The sequence below is a fragment of the Delphinus delphis genome, chromosome 14 (genome assembly GCF_949987515.2).
Source record: "Delphinus delphis chromosome 14, mDelDel1.2, whole genome shotgun sequence".
NCBI lineage: Eukaryota > Metazoa > Chordata > Mammalia > Artiodactyla > Delphinidae > Delphinus > Delphinus delphis.
Window position 1 is genome coordinate 34199036 of NC_082696.1, and position 16638 is coordinate 34215673.

Below are 16638 nucleotides of genomic sequence, written 5' to 3' on the forward strand. Positions count from 1 at the left end.
GATCTTAGTGGAAATGCTTTCAGCTTTTCACCATTGAGAATGATGTTTGCTGTGGGTTTGTCATATATGGCCTTCATTATGTTGAGTAGGTTCCCTCTATGCCCACTTTCTGGGAGTTTCTATCATAAATGGGTGTTGAATTTTGTCAAAAGCTTTTTCTGCATCTATTGAGATGATCATATGGCTTTTATACTTCAATTTGTTAATATGGTTTATCGCATTGATTGATTTATGTATATTGAAGAATCCTTGCATCCCTGGGATAAATCCCACTTGATTATGGTGTATGATCCTTTTAATATGTTGTTGGATTCTGTTTGCTAGAATTTGTTGAGGATTTTTGCATCTATATTCATCAGTGATATTGGTCTGTAATTTTCTTTTTTTGTAGTATCTTTGTCTGGTTTTGGTATCAGGGTGATGGTGGCTTCATAGAATGAGTTTGGGAGTATTCCTTCCTCTGCAATTTTTTAGAAGAGTTTGAGAAGGATGAGTCTTAGCTCTTCTCTAAATGTTTGATAGAATTCACCTGTGAAGCCATCTGGTCCTGGACTTTTGTTTGTTGGAAGATTTTTTTTTTTTTTGCGGTACGCAGGCCTCTCACTGTTGTGGCCTCTCCCGTTGCGGAGCACAGGCTCCGGATGCACAGGCTCAGCGTCCATGGCTCACGGGCCCAGCCGCTCCGCGGCATGCAGGGTCTTCCTGGACCAGGGCACGTACCCGTGTCCCCTGTATCGGCAGGTGGACTCTCAACCACTGCGCCACCAGGGAAGCCCGAAACAGGCTTTTTGAAAACCTGATTAACAGCAAGGAGGTCATGGAGGGAGCAGTAAATTAGAATGAGGCAACCCAGTGGCAGATGAGATCAACGTGGTACCTAGGACCTCGGTAAGGGCTTTCACTTTTACTGAAGTGAAAAGGACTGCCACTGTGGGGCTATGAACAGGAGAAAGATATGATCAATTTAACATTTAAAAAGACTGTCTGGCTTCCCTGGAAAGATTTGACTGTAAGAAGACTCTTTAGGAAGCCACTGCAATAAACCAGGCAAGAAATAATGTAGCTTAGATCAGAGTAGTTCTGAGGTAATGGATGTTGAGTGTTAGGAAAACAGAGAGAGAAGCTATGGATGTCTCAGATTTCTGCACCAAACAAGGAGAATGAGCAACAGATAGATTAGGTTTGGGTTGAGAAGATCAGAATTTCAGTTTAAGCATGTTAACTTTGAGACGTCTATTAGATAGCCAAGTGGAGATCTTAAATAGTTATCTGGAGTGCAGAATTATTTAGCTGGAGATACATGTTGGGGAGTCATCAGCATACAGATGGTACTTAAAAACATGAGACTGTGTAAGATCATGTGGGTGTGAGTGTGGACAGAGAAAGGAGGAGAACGAAGAAACATTAAAAGGTGTGTGTGGGGGGGAGTGGGTGGTATGTAGAGGAGAAGAAACCAGAAAAAAAGTTGAGAAGAATTGTAAGATAAGAAGGAAATAAGTGAGGTAACTCTAGCAAAGAGTCTAATGTCCTCTGTCAAATGCTGCTGATATATCAAGTAGGATGAGATAGGCTAGCACATCTTCAGTGAATTTGGTATAGAAGTACTGAAGATAGGTCAGGAATTGGGTACATAAAAATTTAACAGAAGTTAGATAGCCTGGCCCGGAGGCTTTCTCTGGCAATAAAGTTGTCCTAAGTTATTAAGACAATTCTTTCCCCACCAAACCCATTGTACTGAAATACAGACTGGGATCTAGCTTGCATTAGGGTCCCTATGGTCAATTTAAAGCCCTCAGAAAGTCCTTAATGGCATCTATTCTACCAGTGTCAAGTTGTTCCCTCAACTTGAGAAATGTTCTGAGTCTATGAACCCATCTAGTCCTAGCTCTACAATTCTTAAACACCGTTCCTTTTGATTCAAATAAGTGTGATTTTAAAGTTTCTAAAATTACCTTGGGGTTCAGGGAAACCTGTGGCAACAATCTCAAAGGTTTGGGTTTGCTAAACTTTATAAAATGAACTGGTAAAGGTTTTTTTTTAGCGTTCCCCCTCCGTTCTTTTTTTAATGGAGAATCTTTATAATTTTTATTGAACTTCAGCCTATAGGCAACCGTCGGTTTTTTTCTTTTCTCTATTTTATGTTCAAGAGAATAAAATAATGCAATTTCATACTGTGTTTTTAGGAACTCTGTTACACAGCATGTGCAAGTAATATGACACAAATTATAGTTTTCAGAGGCTGCATAAACAGTAATATAAAATGTAATAATATAGGTAATGTTTTGTAAGAGAAACATTCTGTCTTCTAAATCTTCCAAATTATTAATTTTCAAAAGCATACAGGGAAGAAAGAATATTGACAGACGGGTGGCTAGATGTACTGGGAAACAATGGTAGATTGTGAAAAGGCTATAAAACATTAAGTGTTAGGAAAATGTCAAGAAAATATAAACCATTATAAAATCCTGTTGATATTAACATATAACTTTATTTTTAAATGCAAGACCATTTATAAGGATACTATGTGGGACAGTATATGGAGAGCAGAGGATTTCAGGACAATATTTTAAGTGTCTCTGTAGTCTCAAAGAAAGACTTCTGAGACAGTGGGCTCTTGGAAAGAATACAGAGATTCATTAGTCCCCAGGGACACATTAGGCAAAGAATACACTGGTAAGCACTCTACCAGCAAATCTAGGGCTCCTGAGTGGCTCCTTTGACTGTAACCCATCCTATGCCACTCCTTTTCTAACTAGATGTTAATATAGCACCAGCAGAGAAAGAAATAGTTTTCACATTGGAAAAAGACTGCATTTTGATATCCATTTCCATATATTAATCTTGAGTACTTTATATCCCAAGATTTTGCAATACGGTTATATCCCACAGGATAGAATTTGTATATAGAATGTGTCTTGGGCCTTATGCAGGAAGAGTCTTACTTGGAGTACCCAAACTTTCTTCTAAGATAATTTTATGTACAATATCTGGACCTCAAAAGCATGACCTAAAATGATATAATAAATTTTCTGGAAAAACACACACATATACATTTAAACACGTGTACATATATTCATGTATGTTATGTGTGATAAAACTACAAAGAAAAGCAAGGGAATGGTTAACACCAAAATCAGGAGAATGATTACTCTTAGGTTGCAGTGAGGAGGATGTGATTTTGGTGAGGTTTGTGGGGCTCCAAGATACTGGTTAATGTCTATTTCTAAAATCAGGCAGATTTATGGGTATTGTTTTTATTTACCATCGATTTCATTTTTAAATTTAAAAAAGGAAAGTCATACATAAGAAATGTTATATCATGAGCATCTGAGATTTTTTTTAATGAAATTTATTTATGGTACCCCTGGAGTGATTTTAATACTACTTCAGAGCAACATTTTGATACACAAAATGTCTTTTTGTTTTCCAGTTAGAAAGGATATAGTCCGTATCCTCCCCAGTCTAGATGTTGAAGTCAAAGACATTACAGACAGTTATGATTCCAACTGGTTTCTTCAGCTGTTATCTACACAAGATCTTTTTGAAATGACCAGTAAAGAGTTCCCCGTAGTGGCTGAAGTCATAGAAGCGCCCCAAGGAAACCAGCTACCCAGAAACGTTTTACAACCTGGGAAAACCATTGTGATCCACAAAAAGTGCCAGGCATCAAGGATCTTAGCTTCAGAAATTAGAAGCAATTTTCCTAAAAGACACTTCTTGATCCCCCCTAGCTATAAAGGCAAATTCAAGCGGCGACCTCGGGAGTTCCCAACCCCCTATGACCTTGGGATAGCAAAGAGTGAAAAGGAGCCTCTCCACGTGGTGGCCACCAAAGCCTTTCATTCCCCCCATGACGAGCTGTCATCTGTATCTGCCGGGGACCAGTTTCTAGTGCAACACTCACAGACGACGGAAGTCCTCTGTGAAGGGATCAAAAAAGTGGTGAACGTTCTGGCTTGTGAAAAAATCCTCAAAAAATCCTATGAGGCAGCACTGCTCCCTTTGTACATGGAAGGAGATTTTGTAGAAGTGATTCATGATAAGAAGCAGTACCAGATTTCTGAGCTCTGTGCACAGTTCCACTTGCCCTTCAATGTGAAGGTTTCTGTGAGAGATCTTTTCACTGAAGAAGACATTTTGGCCGCTACACCAGGATTACGGCTGGAGGAAGCTATCACAGACTCTTATCTACTCATAAGTGACTTTGCCAACCCCAAGGAGTGCTGGGAAATTCCTGCTGGCCGCGTGAATATGACTGTTCAGTTAGTTAATAATTTGTCTGGGGATCCAGGATCATTTCTAGTCAAGACTCTGGTTGAAGAGATCCCTGAAGAACAGTATTATATGATGCGGAGATATGAAAACTCTTTCTCGTACCCCCCACCTCGCCCTCCCAAACATCCCTCCGTGGAGGAAACAAAGTTAAGCCTGCTCAACTTAGCAGAAGAAAAGACAGTGGGTCTGCCCAAGTCTCCCAAGGTAAGGCTATGATTTTGCAGTTTTTCCCCTTGAGTGTTTTTCTGGGGGCAAGTTATTTCAAGTCTCTTCTGAGTCTGGTTTTTGCTTACTTTTCTTCCTTTCATGCCATGTTTGAAATGAGCCTTTCTGGTGCACAGTAGATGATTGAACATCAACAGAGCCTAAGCTGTTACAGCGTTTTGTATTTTGATGCTTAACCAGTAGATGTGACAAGAAGTTTAGGAATTAGAACTAGCAGGGATGACACATGATTACAAACTGCTGTTTCAGTGTGTTTTGGTAATTAGGAATGGCTTATAAGGTGCCTCAGAAGCAAACCTCTTTTGTTTTGGAAGTGCTGTTCACTTTTTTCTAGGTAGAGTTGTTTTAATACTTCATCCAGGAAACAAGCACACAATCAACTCCCTTCTTCTGGGGGCGGGGGTACCAGGAGCATGCATCTATAACACATGTCTTCATTTCGTTTTATGTGTGGAAAGATGTAAAAATATCTTGGCAGAACTGTGTGAGAACATGGGCATCTGCCCACATTCTGCCTGTCTGAGAACTGTCATCTTTAACAGTTCTATTGAAAAACAAAATCAATAAAATTGCAGGCAGTATGAGATCATCGCAGAATCCACAACTCCATAACCACTCTAAAGATGGGAGGGGAGGCGTTTCAGCTTCATTTCTGCTTAAAGTTTTTGCCTCTTGAAAACTCCCTGCTGAGTGCCTGGAAAGCACTTGCCCTTACACCACGGAGCTTAAGTAGTTTATCTGGCAGGCAGTGGTTCTCTGGTGTGTGGAAATAGTGCATTCTGCCCTGGCAGATGTTGTGCGAGCAGCTTGGGGAAACAAAGCAATTAGTAAAACAAAGAGAGATGCTGTGTTTACTCTCTATACTCAGGAATGATAGCAGCCTCAGGCTTCAAGGATGTGGGTATGGAAATACATTTAATTCTACATTTCAAAGATTGAATTCTGATTGTATGCTGGGGAAATCCAGTAAACATCTTCAAACTCAATCTCAGGAAAAGATAAAACCAGCAGAAATTTCCTTTCCAGAAAAATCAATTTTGAAGGAGTCATTTTGAAACTAAACTAAACAACTGTTTCCAAATAATGTTGATTAACAGGCTGCTATTAATATGCAGAGTGCCTGGCTTCTCCTGTTTAATATATTTTTATTACTGAATTGAATGATGTGAGAGATGGAGTGCTGTTGTCATTTTTAGTGGGAAGCAGAATAATGTCCCATCCCTCTACCCCCATCCTCTCACCCCCACCCAAGGTGTCTATACCTAAGCCTCCAGAACTGTGAATATGCTACATTGGTTAGTAAAAGAGACTTTGCACATGTACTTAAAATTAAGGACCTTGAGATGAGATTATCCTGGATTATTCAGGTAGGTCCAAGTTAATCACAAGAGTCCTTAAAATATCTTTCTCACTTAAGGTCAGGGTCAGAGAAAGATGTGACTACAGAAGAATTTTAAAGAGATGCAGCATTGCTACCTTTGAAGATGGAGGAAAGGATCATTGAGCCAAGGAATGAAGATGGTCTCTAGTAGCTAGAAAGACAAGGAAGCTTTCTTCCCTAGAGCCTCCAGAAAGGAGCACAGCTCTGCTAACACCTTACTTTTAGTCAATGAGACTCCTGTTGAATTTCTGACTTACAAAACTCCAAGACAATAAATTCATATTGTTTAAGGCACCAAGTTTATGTTACAGCAACAGTAGAAAGCTAACATAGGACATAAAATTGGGAGGGAGGAATAAATAAAAACTTTAGATAGAAAAATCTGTATTTAAGTTAGGACTTGTTTTGCCGGCAAAGTGGCTCTTTTTCCCTTTTTCCTTTTAATGAAAGTAGTAGCTCAGGTACCCTTGGAGAACCTCAGGGTATAGAGCTAGGCTTCAGGGACAACTGGAAACAGGATCTAGAACACAGACAGAGTGGGTCTTCCTTTTCATCACACATTGGACATTACTTCTGACAGTTCCTGCATCTTGTAGTTTCATCACTAGAGAAGAACATAATCTCTTTGTTTAGTTCCAATTTTTAAAAAGGGAAGGACTTTGGATCACATGCCCATCTCTTGGTTCAATCAATTCATTGGCTGCCCCAGCTACAGCCAGGATTGGTGGGGAAGGGAATAAGGACTAGTTGTCTCAAATAATAGAAATATGTCTCAAATAACAGTATGTGAAGGTCTGGAGATATAAAAAAGTAGATGCCTATTACAATCAGAAAGGGATAGATCAAAAATCCTAAACTTCTAAGAAACCATTTGTAGAAAACAATAAATTTAATAAATTTAAAATGCCCTTTGAAAGAATGTCAAATGAAAATGATCTACGCGTTTTATTAGAGAAACTCACAAAACAGCAACGTTTCATCTAGGTTACTGCTTGGAAAAACCTTCAGTCCTCCTCCTATGTTTCTCCTTTACTCTCACACTACTGCCACACTCACAACACCTCCGACACCAGATGCATGGAAATTTTCCCTCAGCAAGCGATTCTTTGACACCAGTTGGGTGTCCTGCAGTTACTTAACTCAATTCAGACACTATCTACCTGGAGATAACATCAGATCCCACAGGTTAAGAGCTCAGTCCCACAGGTTAAGAGCTCAGTCCCGCACGACTGCTCCCCACTTCAGATGCCAATTGTAAGTAGTAGGTCCTCAGGTTACCGACAGCCTCTGTCTGACTTGGCTGCAAATCAGAGGTCCCCAGGACCCCCTCCTCAGGTTCCATTAATTTGCTAGAGTGGCTCCCAGAACTCAGGGAAACACCTACTTACATTTACCAGTTAAAGGATATGATACAGAATACAGATGAACAGTCAGATAAAGACACTTGAAGGGTGAGGTCTGGAAGGGTCCCGAGAGCTCAGGAACTTCTGTCCCATAGAGTTAGGATACACCACCCCCCTGGTGTGTGGATGCGTCCACTAACCTGAAAGTTCTCTGAACTGTGTACTTCTGGGAATTTTATGGAAGTTTCCTCATGTAAGCATGATCGATTATTAACTCCTTTTCCAGTCCTTCTCCCCTCTCTGGAGAATGGGGATTGGGGCTGAAAATTCCAAGCTTCTAATTATGGCTTAGTGTTTCTGGTGACCAGCCCCAATCCAGGAGCCATCCGGGAGCCCACCCAGAGTCGCCTTGTTAGAACAAAAGACACTCCTATCACCCAGGAAATTCCAGGAGATTTAGGAGCCCTTTATTAGAAGCTGGGGTCAAAGACCAAATATTAAAAGAGAAGATGTTCCTAGTGCTCTTATCATTTAGGAAGTTACAAGGGCTTCAGTAGCACGGTGCCAGGAACCAGGGCCAGAGACCAATACATATATTTCCTATTATCTCCAGCTACTAAAAGAAAACAAATGCAATCTTTGACTAAATTCATACATGTAGGATTCCAGATCAACTAAATAATTCCGAACTACTTGTTTATTTTTCAGGCCCTGTATGGATTCTTGTGTCTAGCTCTGCGTCCCACTCCTAAAGAATATTGATTACCTGAACTTTGTTAAGATATTAAGAGTTGTTTGTTAAGACGTTAAAAAGTCCAGGAGCCATTTCCTTCTGTAAATGGTTTAGGGAACTGAGTGAGAGTCTAAACTTGAATGACTTGGTACTAGATGATATTAGTTATTTTATACATTTAAAGAGCTATTTTGTGGCAAAGATTGCGTTCTTATTTTCCATTACAACACTAGCTGAGAGTGAAAGGGAGGACAATTTTGGAGTAATATGTTGGAACTTATTTCTTATCCCTGAAGAGGGTTCAGCAGAAGCTAGGAAACCCTAGGCCAGTAATGGTGTCAGGAGGTTCCTGCTTGGTTAAAAGTTTATCAATTGATTGAGAATCTATGATTCTTTGTTTATGATAAGTTTCATAATTTCTGGTGTGGTCGATAAAGAGCTATATTTTCTCTGAAATCAGTCAAAATGTCAGAGGATGCTATAATTTACCTGTGTGCAGACCTACTGACCTCCTTATTTTCAACAATTTTTCTCACCATGAAGGTAGGACTCCACTTAGTAGATCGTTTTTGAAATTTAAACAGATGCCCTGTCAGTTTCTGCATAGTGTACTCGAAAAGTCTTGCAACCAACCATTTCTTATGATCACAATGTCATCCTTTTATATATTTCTTTTATATTTCTTCTGATATCTACATTAAAGCTCTTCTATTTATGTATGCATTTGAAGTGGTTGGATAAGACTTTTTTTAGCACTTTGCAGGCAGGAAGCAGCCACTGAAAACCAGCCTCTAAGGTTTTGGATTGTATATGGAATATTGCTTTAAATTCAGAGAACAATTTGTGACGGTTATTCAGGGTTTAACTATTCAAACTGACTTAGCTTATTAAAATACCTTATTACATATGTAGAGAAGAATATCAGATACTTCATTATGTAGTTTACTTTTGTCTTCCTAGTGTCATTAGCTTTACTAGATCATTTCTTGCATTTCACAACTGGATAGTTGTACGGGCTGTCTAATTAAGAAACTAAATGTACTCAGTGTTAGACAAATTCACTTGTAGTAGGTAGCCATTGTCGGTTATGAGCCCTACACATTCACCTAAGAAGTTTAGAAATTAAGACTATCTGAGGACAGGTTGTTGGAACTAGGATAAATAGAAAGAATTGTTTTCCAAGGTAAGATTGTCAACTGTTCTCTAATACCTAAATAAGAAAAAGACAACTGTAGTAGAAATTTGAGAATTGTGGTTTGGATATAAGCAGGGGCAGATGAGATGGGGGATGGATTTCAACAGAATTGACTGCACACTTCCAGGCCCATGAAGTTTGACATTGAGGGATTTTATTCTTGTTTTTTAAATGTGCTCGTTAACGGTTTGGGAAAATAATGTATGAAGTCTAAAAAAAAGGGATGAGAATGTACCAAGAGACCCTTCAAATTTCCTCTTAGGCTTATAACAATGTAAAAATAGTACCTTTAAGATTTGTGCATTCTGATACTTGATCAGATGAAAACAATATTATAAAATGACTAAATAAATGAGGCTGGGCCTAAAATTCTGTTCTAAATAGCAATGTTGTGGGGTAAACACTCCTTCCCTGGTGGTTTGTTTCTGTGTCAGAATTAGTTTCAGATAGTTTGAAAGAGCATATTCTCGCTGGGGTTTTTGCCTGTCGTGGATATATATGGCTATGACTTCTGAGTGCCACACAGGAGAAATGTAACTTCTGCATTCTCATGAAAAAGTCTATAACCAGATAGAAAAACAAACCTTTGGTTGAAAGATGAGATATTCCACTCCTTCGGAGACTGCATCTGGGACCAGAAATCTTGCATTTCACTAACTCTGGCCATTTAATGCCCAGGTGTCCACTTTGCTGCCGGAATTTCTAGATTTTGTCGAAGAACACCCATGGGAGACATTAAGGCAAAGAGCATGGGAGGCAGTTATGGGAAGGTACTGTGAATTGAGCAGAAAACAACCCTTGTACCAGAATTAGAGTGAGAGCTGAAAAAGGCAGAAGGAAAGCAATAGTTTCTGGAAAGTGCAGAGAGAGAACACTTCAGCAGCTGCTGCTGGGTGCTAAGACTCATTTCTGATCTGGTGTGACAGAGTGGCTGAAAAGTGGTAAAGATACCCACACTCCTAGGCTAAATCTAGATCTTTAGAGACATCCACTCATTTGTTGTCTATAGCATATAGTCCCAAAGGGTGTGATTTGTTTTTGTTTCTGTTAACCTGATGTGGTGTAAAGACATTAAGCATGTTTGGATTTGTTACCAACTTTGCAATTCTGAAGACTGATGCCAGTCTATTCTTGGTGTGTCCTCTTGGTCTAACATAGAAGCTGAAAGTCTGTTTCCCTGTGAATAGAGAAAATTAACATTTCAGCCATTTTCAAAGACCAAAGGCAAAGAATGTGAAACATAGACATACTTAAAAAATTGGGGGTTTAAATCCAAATAACAAGGAAAGTTAAGGGAATCTATGATCTTACTTTAAAAAGACAAATTTTAACTTTGAGATACAATTTTAGCATACTTTAGCAGGTATTTAAGCTGTTCTTAAGGCAGATTACTACATCATGATTTTTGAATTGCCTGTGGCTTGTGGTCTAGTAAATGGCATTAGCTTGTAAACAACCAGCTATAGTAGGAAGAAATGAAAAAGATGGGAGAAACAGGCAAAGGATAAATAAAGGAAGTGCTGAGTTGAAAATTAGCCAAACTCAAGTTCCAACTGAAACCTTGCAGGTAGAAATCTGTGCCCAATGGGAAACACAGAATATTTATAAGTTCTTTTTGTGCTTTTGGAAGTGGGAAGGTAATCAGAACTTTCAAACTTTTACTCTAGTTATGACATGTACTACCTTAATACTTCTAACTGAATAGCCGAAGAATGGTTTAGATGAGTTTTAAATGAAAAATAATTGGTTAAAGTAAGACATTAGAAAATATTGCCTGATTTTAAGGGAATTACAAGCATTAAGTGAACAAGCTATCAAACTTATAAAAAATTTATTTTCTCTAAAGAGCTTTTGTCCAGAGAACATTGTTTCCATTCTGGGGTGGTTGAAATACACTCCTGCTTGGAAATACTTGAATGAATCAAGAATTTACCCGTCTTTGAGCTTTTTACCAACTGAGAATGCTCTCACTGGGGGAGTGAGGAAGGGCTGATGAAAAACATTAGTTAATATTGTTCCTTGCTTCTCTCTCCCATCTTTGGAGTCAAGAACTAAAATACCACCAAATATGTGATTATTATATTTTCAGTGTTAGTATTACTTTTTGGTTCCACAAAAAATATAAATTAAAAAGTATTTATTTTTCCAGTGGATTTGCAAAATCATTGAATGAAATTTGGAGTAAATCATTTCACATTTAATTTTTGGCCTTTACAAAGGTTAGAATAGTTTTCACTTTCTTAAATGTCCATAACCTGTTTAGAAATGAGCAGCCATAACAGAAGACTCAGCAGTTTGGAATGTTCGTTGCACAGTATGTATGAAAGGAGGGCATTTGACTTTCCAACTTCCTATAATCCCTATAGTGATTTTAGTGTCTAGAATCTTTGAGATGAGTGTGGGCTCACTAGATATTTAACTGCTGTTTTTTGAGCTCACTACCTTCATTTTCTTTAAAATTTTTTTAAAAATCCAAAGAGTAATTGGAGAAAGCTAGAGAAGGTAAGTTCCAACTGGTTTTGCAGTTTCCAAAACTGATTTATCTGAGTTTTTCATTACTATACTTATCGGTTCTGAATTTATTTTAGAATAAAAACCTTGCCTCGAAATAAATTAAGAAGACATAAGCTATATATTTGAGCAAATACGTTTCTTGCAAGTCAACCATGACTTTTAATCACTGATGTCAGACCTACATAAATGAGAACATATGCTTTGCTCTGCAAACCAAATTTCCTGTGTAAATGTTAAGATAGAAAATGAGCGTAAGATGGTTCTGAAAGAATGCATAAGATAAGCTTCCAAAAATTAGTATTTTTTTCAAAAAATTTATAGAGAAAGAAATCATTCACACAAATGCATTATTTGAGGGCAAACTTTCAACCAGCCTTTTACAGCATTAAATTATTTTTCATTATACTTCATCCAGACTCTAACTTTAATATGATCATGATGTCCTGGTCATGCTGATCATGATGAAAAACACTTCTAATAACGCAAATTGCTTTTAGTTATTTTGTAAGACATGCCATCGCTTACGACTTTTACTATGAACCAAGTACATAGCTAATTTTAAATCTGATGAGGAGAGGAAAAAATTAGGAGAAATCTTACAAAATCAGAAGGCCATTGACTAAAAAATTAGCCAAAATGGAATAATTTTATATATCAAAGACCACAAGAACTGTATAATAAGTCTATCATTATTTATGCAGATACAAAATGTAAAAGGGCTGATTGTAAAATTATGGAGGTAGACAATATATAGTGTAAGAGATAAGAATGGAATTTTAACTTGTGATATTGTGCTTATTTAGATGACTAAGCTTTACATACCGTTTGTCCTTAAGGGAAGTTTGTTGTTTTCAAATGTTTTCCAAATATTAACTAATGTTTAAAAGGTATGCAATTACCAGTTGTGAGATAGGATAAAACACAAAGTCATAAGAGGTGTGTTCCTTTATTTGCTGTGCAAGGATAGGAATTGCCCTACACAAGCTATTTTTCTCCTCATTGTCTCTGGTTCCAGCTTCTTCCCTGAGCTGTAATCATTTCTGCTTTTTCCATTCACACTGGACTCTTCTCCAGCCAAATTCTCTCTCACAGGGTTGTCAGGCATCCTGTGTTCAATAAAATTTTGCAAGGTCTATGATACAGACAGCTTCGGGCTGTATCAGTAATTTAAAACCCTCCTGCCCATTACTGAGCTCTTCCTCTGTTGCTGATATTATGCTAGGTGCTTACAGGTATTATTGTCTTATTTAATCCTTCACACTGCTTCATGAAATGGGTCCTGTTATTTTTTGCAGGGGAGGTAATTGAGGCTGAGAAGTATGTAATTGTCATGGTTACAAGTGACACTTGGGTTGCCAAATTTTATGGTCAATCCTTAGTTCTCATATTATTTAGATACTAAGCAGTAAATGGCACAGTTGGATACCCCCTACTTTATGAAATTGTTTCTTTGTCTTCTGGGAAATCATGCCCTCCTGGTTTCCTTATGCTGCACTGGTTGAATTTTCTTTTGAACTTCTTGCTGCTTCTTCCTCTGTTCTTCCTCATATCTAAATGTTCAAGTGCCTTGGAACACAATCCTTAACCTCTTCTCTATCCATGCTCACTTTTTAAGTTCCCATCTATACTCACAAATTTCTCATTTTATACATATAGAATGCTCAGTAGAATTAGTCATGTATAAGGATTTATTAAGGAAAGCAACTGGAAATGATCTGTTTTTTAAAAAATCTATTTAAATGTGCTTGGATGTCATCTTTTAAGGAAAGTTCAGTCTTTGAGAGATGCCAGCCTATAACAGTGTGTCTGGTCTATAGCAGTTAACACTTTTCACATACTCTAGAAGATGTCAAATGTCAGGAAAGTGATGACATAAAAAAAGACGGTTCCTTCTAGCATGTTATTCTTGTAAATGTGGGTTTATTGTGCTCAGGATTTTTTTTTTTTTCTGATCCAGTAATGGGAAAAAGCTGGAGAATACCTTGAATTATCTGAGAAGTTAGAATTTTAGGGAAGGTCTAAGGCCATTTCCAGCATCAGCAGAATGTTCTTCAGTAACAATTCAGGTTTAGCTGAAATAAACTTCAGGAACTAGAACTAAGACTAGGACTAGGACTAGTAATTCTGAAATTTCCCATCAAGTCAGTGATAACACTGACTTCAGGAACTAGAACTAAGACTGAAATAAACTTCAGGAACTAGAACTGAAATAAACTTCAGGAACTAGAACTAAGACTAGGTCTAGGACTAGTAATTTTGAAATTTCCCATCAAGTCAATGATAACACAGATCCAGAGAGAGCAAGAAGCCTTTTCTTCATTAAGGGAGCTATGGACCTATAAAAGGAAAAAGGCTAATAAGGATTAATGGGTAAAGGATCTCAGAATAATGGAAACATTCTTAATAAGCCAAGAAAAATCAAAGCACATTACTGATACATAGAGGAAAACTAGAACTATATAATTGCAATAAAAGATTGAGGAGAAAGATTTAAAAATCTATTGGCTTGCATTTCTTTAAATGTTACTCTAATTGTGCATTGTACATACAATGCTTTTAAATTATTTATATCAATAATTCTTTTTAAATGTTAAAAATAATTATTGTAATTGTTTATACTTATTTTAGTTCCATAGATACAAAGCCATAGTTATGTGCCATTTGCTGTGATAAGCACTGGGGCCACATTAGGTGAATGAAATGCAGTATCTGTGCTCAGTGGACTTTCTGTCTAATGTATTAGACACAGGAAAACAGACAATTACAGTATGGAAACTGGAGAGAAGAGTCCTATTAGGGGGCCAGTATAGGGATTTGGAAGACAGCTTATTAAGATTTCCTATTGAAATGTGGGATTGAGCTCAGAAAATGATATTTAATGTCTGGGTTGAAATATGTAAGTTTAGACAAGTAGGAATAGTCAGATGTAAAGTGATGTTTAGTGTGATCTAGCCAGAAGGAACATCCTGTGTTGGCAATAGTATGGAGACATAACCTTATCAGGATCTAGGAGATGCTTAAAATGGCTGTAGCAAAAAAGTGATTAATATGAGGGTAGAAGACCAAAGAGGGTCAGACGTAAAAGGTGGATCATTACCTAATTTCTTAGCTCAGGGTTCACAATTTGTTCAGTTCACTTCTTAATCACTCTGTTTCAGATGGAGAATGAGACTTTCTCTATACCGACTTATTAGTTTTCCTGCCACACCATGCTTTCCCAATGGACAGAACTCAGTTTTCATGTTACTAGACCTATCTATTACCTGGTTCCACCATCAGGTGATTACATGATTGTGGACCTCTCTCTTCGTAGCTAATTTCCTAAGGCTTGTTACCGTGTTCTTGGAGATGTCACCCACCATTCCTGATTTTTCCTCCCTTTAATCATTTATTTTTTTCTGTTTTTCCAAGAGGTACTTTTTTTGTTACTTTCACCTCTTCTTTGACAATAAACTTTGGTGCCCCATGAAACCCACAGCTTAAATGTTTATCTTAGCACTGAAACAAACTAGTACTCATTTTCTCCTTATCCTCCTAACTGTTAAAAAGAGATACTGCATTTCATTGTTTTAGTATACCAAAAAATGAAGAAAAACAAAATCAGTTGTATTCCATATTTAAGAAAAAAAGACTGGTCCTTTCTAAACTGCTCTGTTTTTTAAGGAATTTGGACATTCTAAAGAGAAAAAATGGAGGCTATTGTAGGGTTTCCAGTTGGGAAATACAATAAAATTTCTATTTTAGATACAAAACATCTAGAAAAGGCAAGTTTATAGAGACAGAAAACAGAGAAGTGGTTGCCTAGGATGGGGGGTAGGAGTAGTGATGAAATGCAAACAGGCAGCATGGGGGAACTTTCTGGGTGATGAAAAAGTTCTAAAACTGGATTGTGGGAATAGTTGCACAACTATAAATTTATTAAATTCATTGAATTGTACACTTATAATGGTGACAACATCAATTATACCTCAATAAAGTTATTCAAATGTCTATTTTAGAAAAACACTCTAACTATAAAGCAAATAATCCAATCAAATAGAAGCAGGGAGACCATTTAGAAAGCTAAAGTACTAATATAAGAGATAGAAGATGATTGCCTCTGTGATTGAAAGAGAAATATTCAAGAGAATTTTAGGCGATGCTATCTGTAAGATGTGTGATTGTTGAAATGTAGGGAATAAGAAAGGCACTGTGTAAGGAAAATATCCAGACTTCTGACATACGCATCAGAGTGGATGGTGATGAAATTCATTAACTCAGGAACACAGGACATAGGTAGAAGGATGGTTTTGCAGGGAAAAGGTGAGAGTTTATCTTAAAGTATGCTCAGTTAGAAATATCTGTGAGATGTCTGAGATGAGGTGTCTGGTGTGAAGTTAACAACGGTCTGTAGCTTGGGAAAGAATTCCAGGCTGACGTTGATGATTCAAGTGTCAGCAAATATAATGGTAAATGAAGTTCTGTGAGAGGATTATATGAAGCTGGAGAGTGTGTAGGTCATGAGGAAAAAAATGGACTTCTGTGAGGAAGTCCAGCATATAAGGGACAAAAGCAGTACATAAAAAGCATAAAAATGAACAATTGGAGAACTTTATTAACTAAATGCTTACAATGAATTAGTCACCATTCTGAACTTTTTTACATTGTATGGACTCATTTAATTCTCACAAAAATCCAGTGAAGGTAGTCCCAAAATTATTCTCTCAATTCTACAGGTGATGAAGGCTCATCAACACTGTGTAACTTTCCAAGACCAAAAGCATGGATTATTACCCTTCAGGTAGAAATAATGAACAATATTTAAAGAGACTCAATGCCATTGAAAGTACTTCTGATTTTAGAATCAAAATTCAAACCACGACTGATTGATGCTTTTATTTTTCTTCACAAAAAATTGTAGAAATCATCCATGTACTTAATTTGTACATAACTTAGAGTTTCATGGGATTGTAAATTGTGAAAGGCAAATTTT

General features: G+C 37.4%; 1 protein-coding gene across 1 annotated transcript in view; it reads left to right on the forward strand.

The window, feature by feature from the left end:
• Window positions 1-16638, forward strand: part of THEMIS (thymocyte selection associated) — a 160061-nt gene that overhangs the window by 68207 nt on the left and 75216 nt on the right. Inside the window, exon 4 of the mRNA XM_060030534.1 lies at window positions 3431-4479. Within this exon, the coding sequence (XP_059886517.1) occupies window positions 3431-4479 (1049 nt within the window). The remainder of the gene's footprint in view (window positions 1-3430; window positions 4480-16638) is intronic.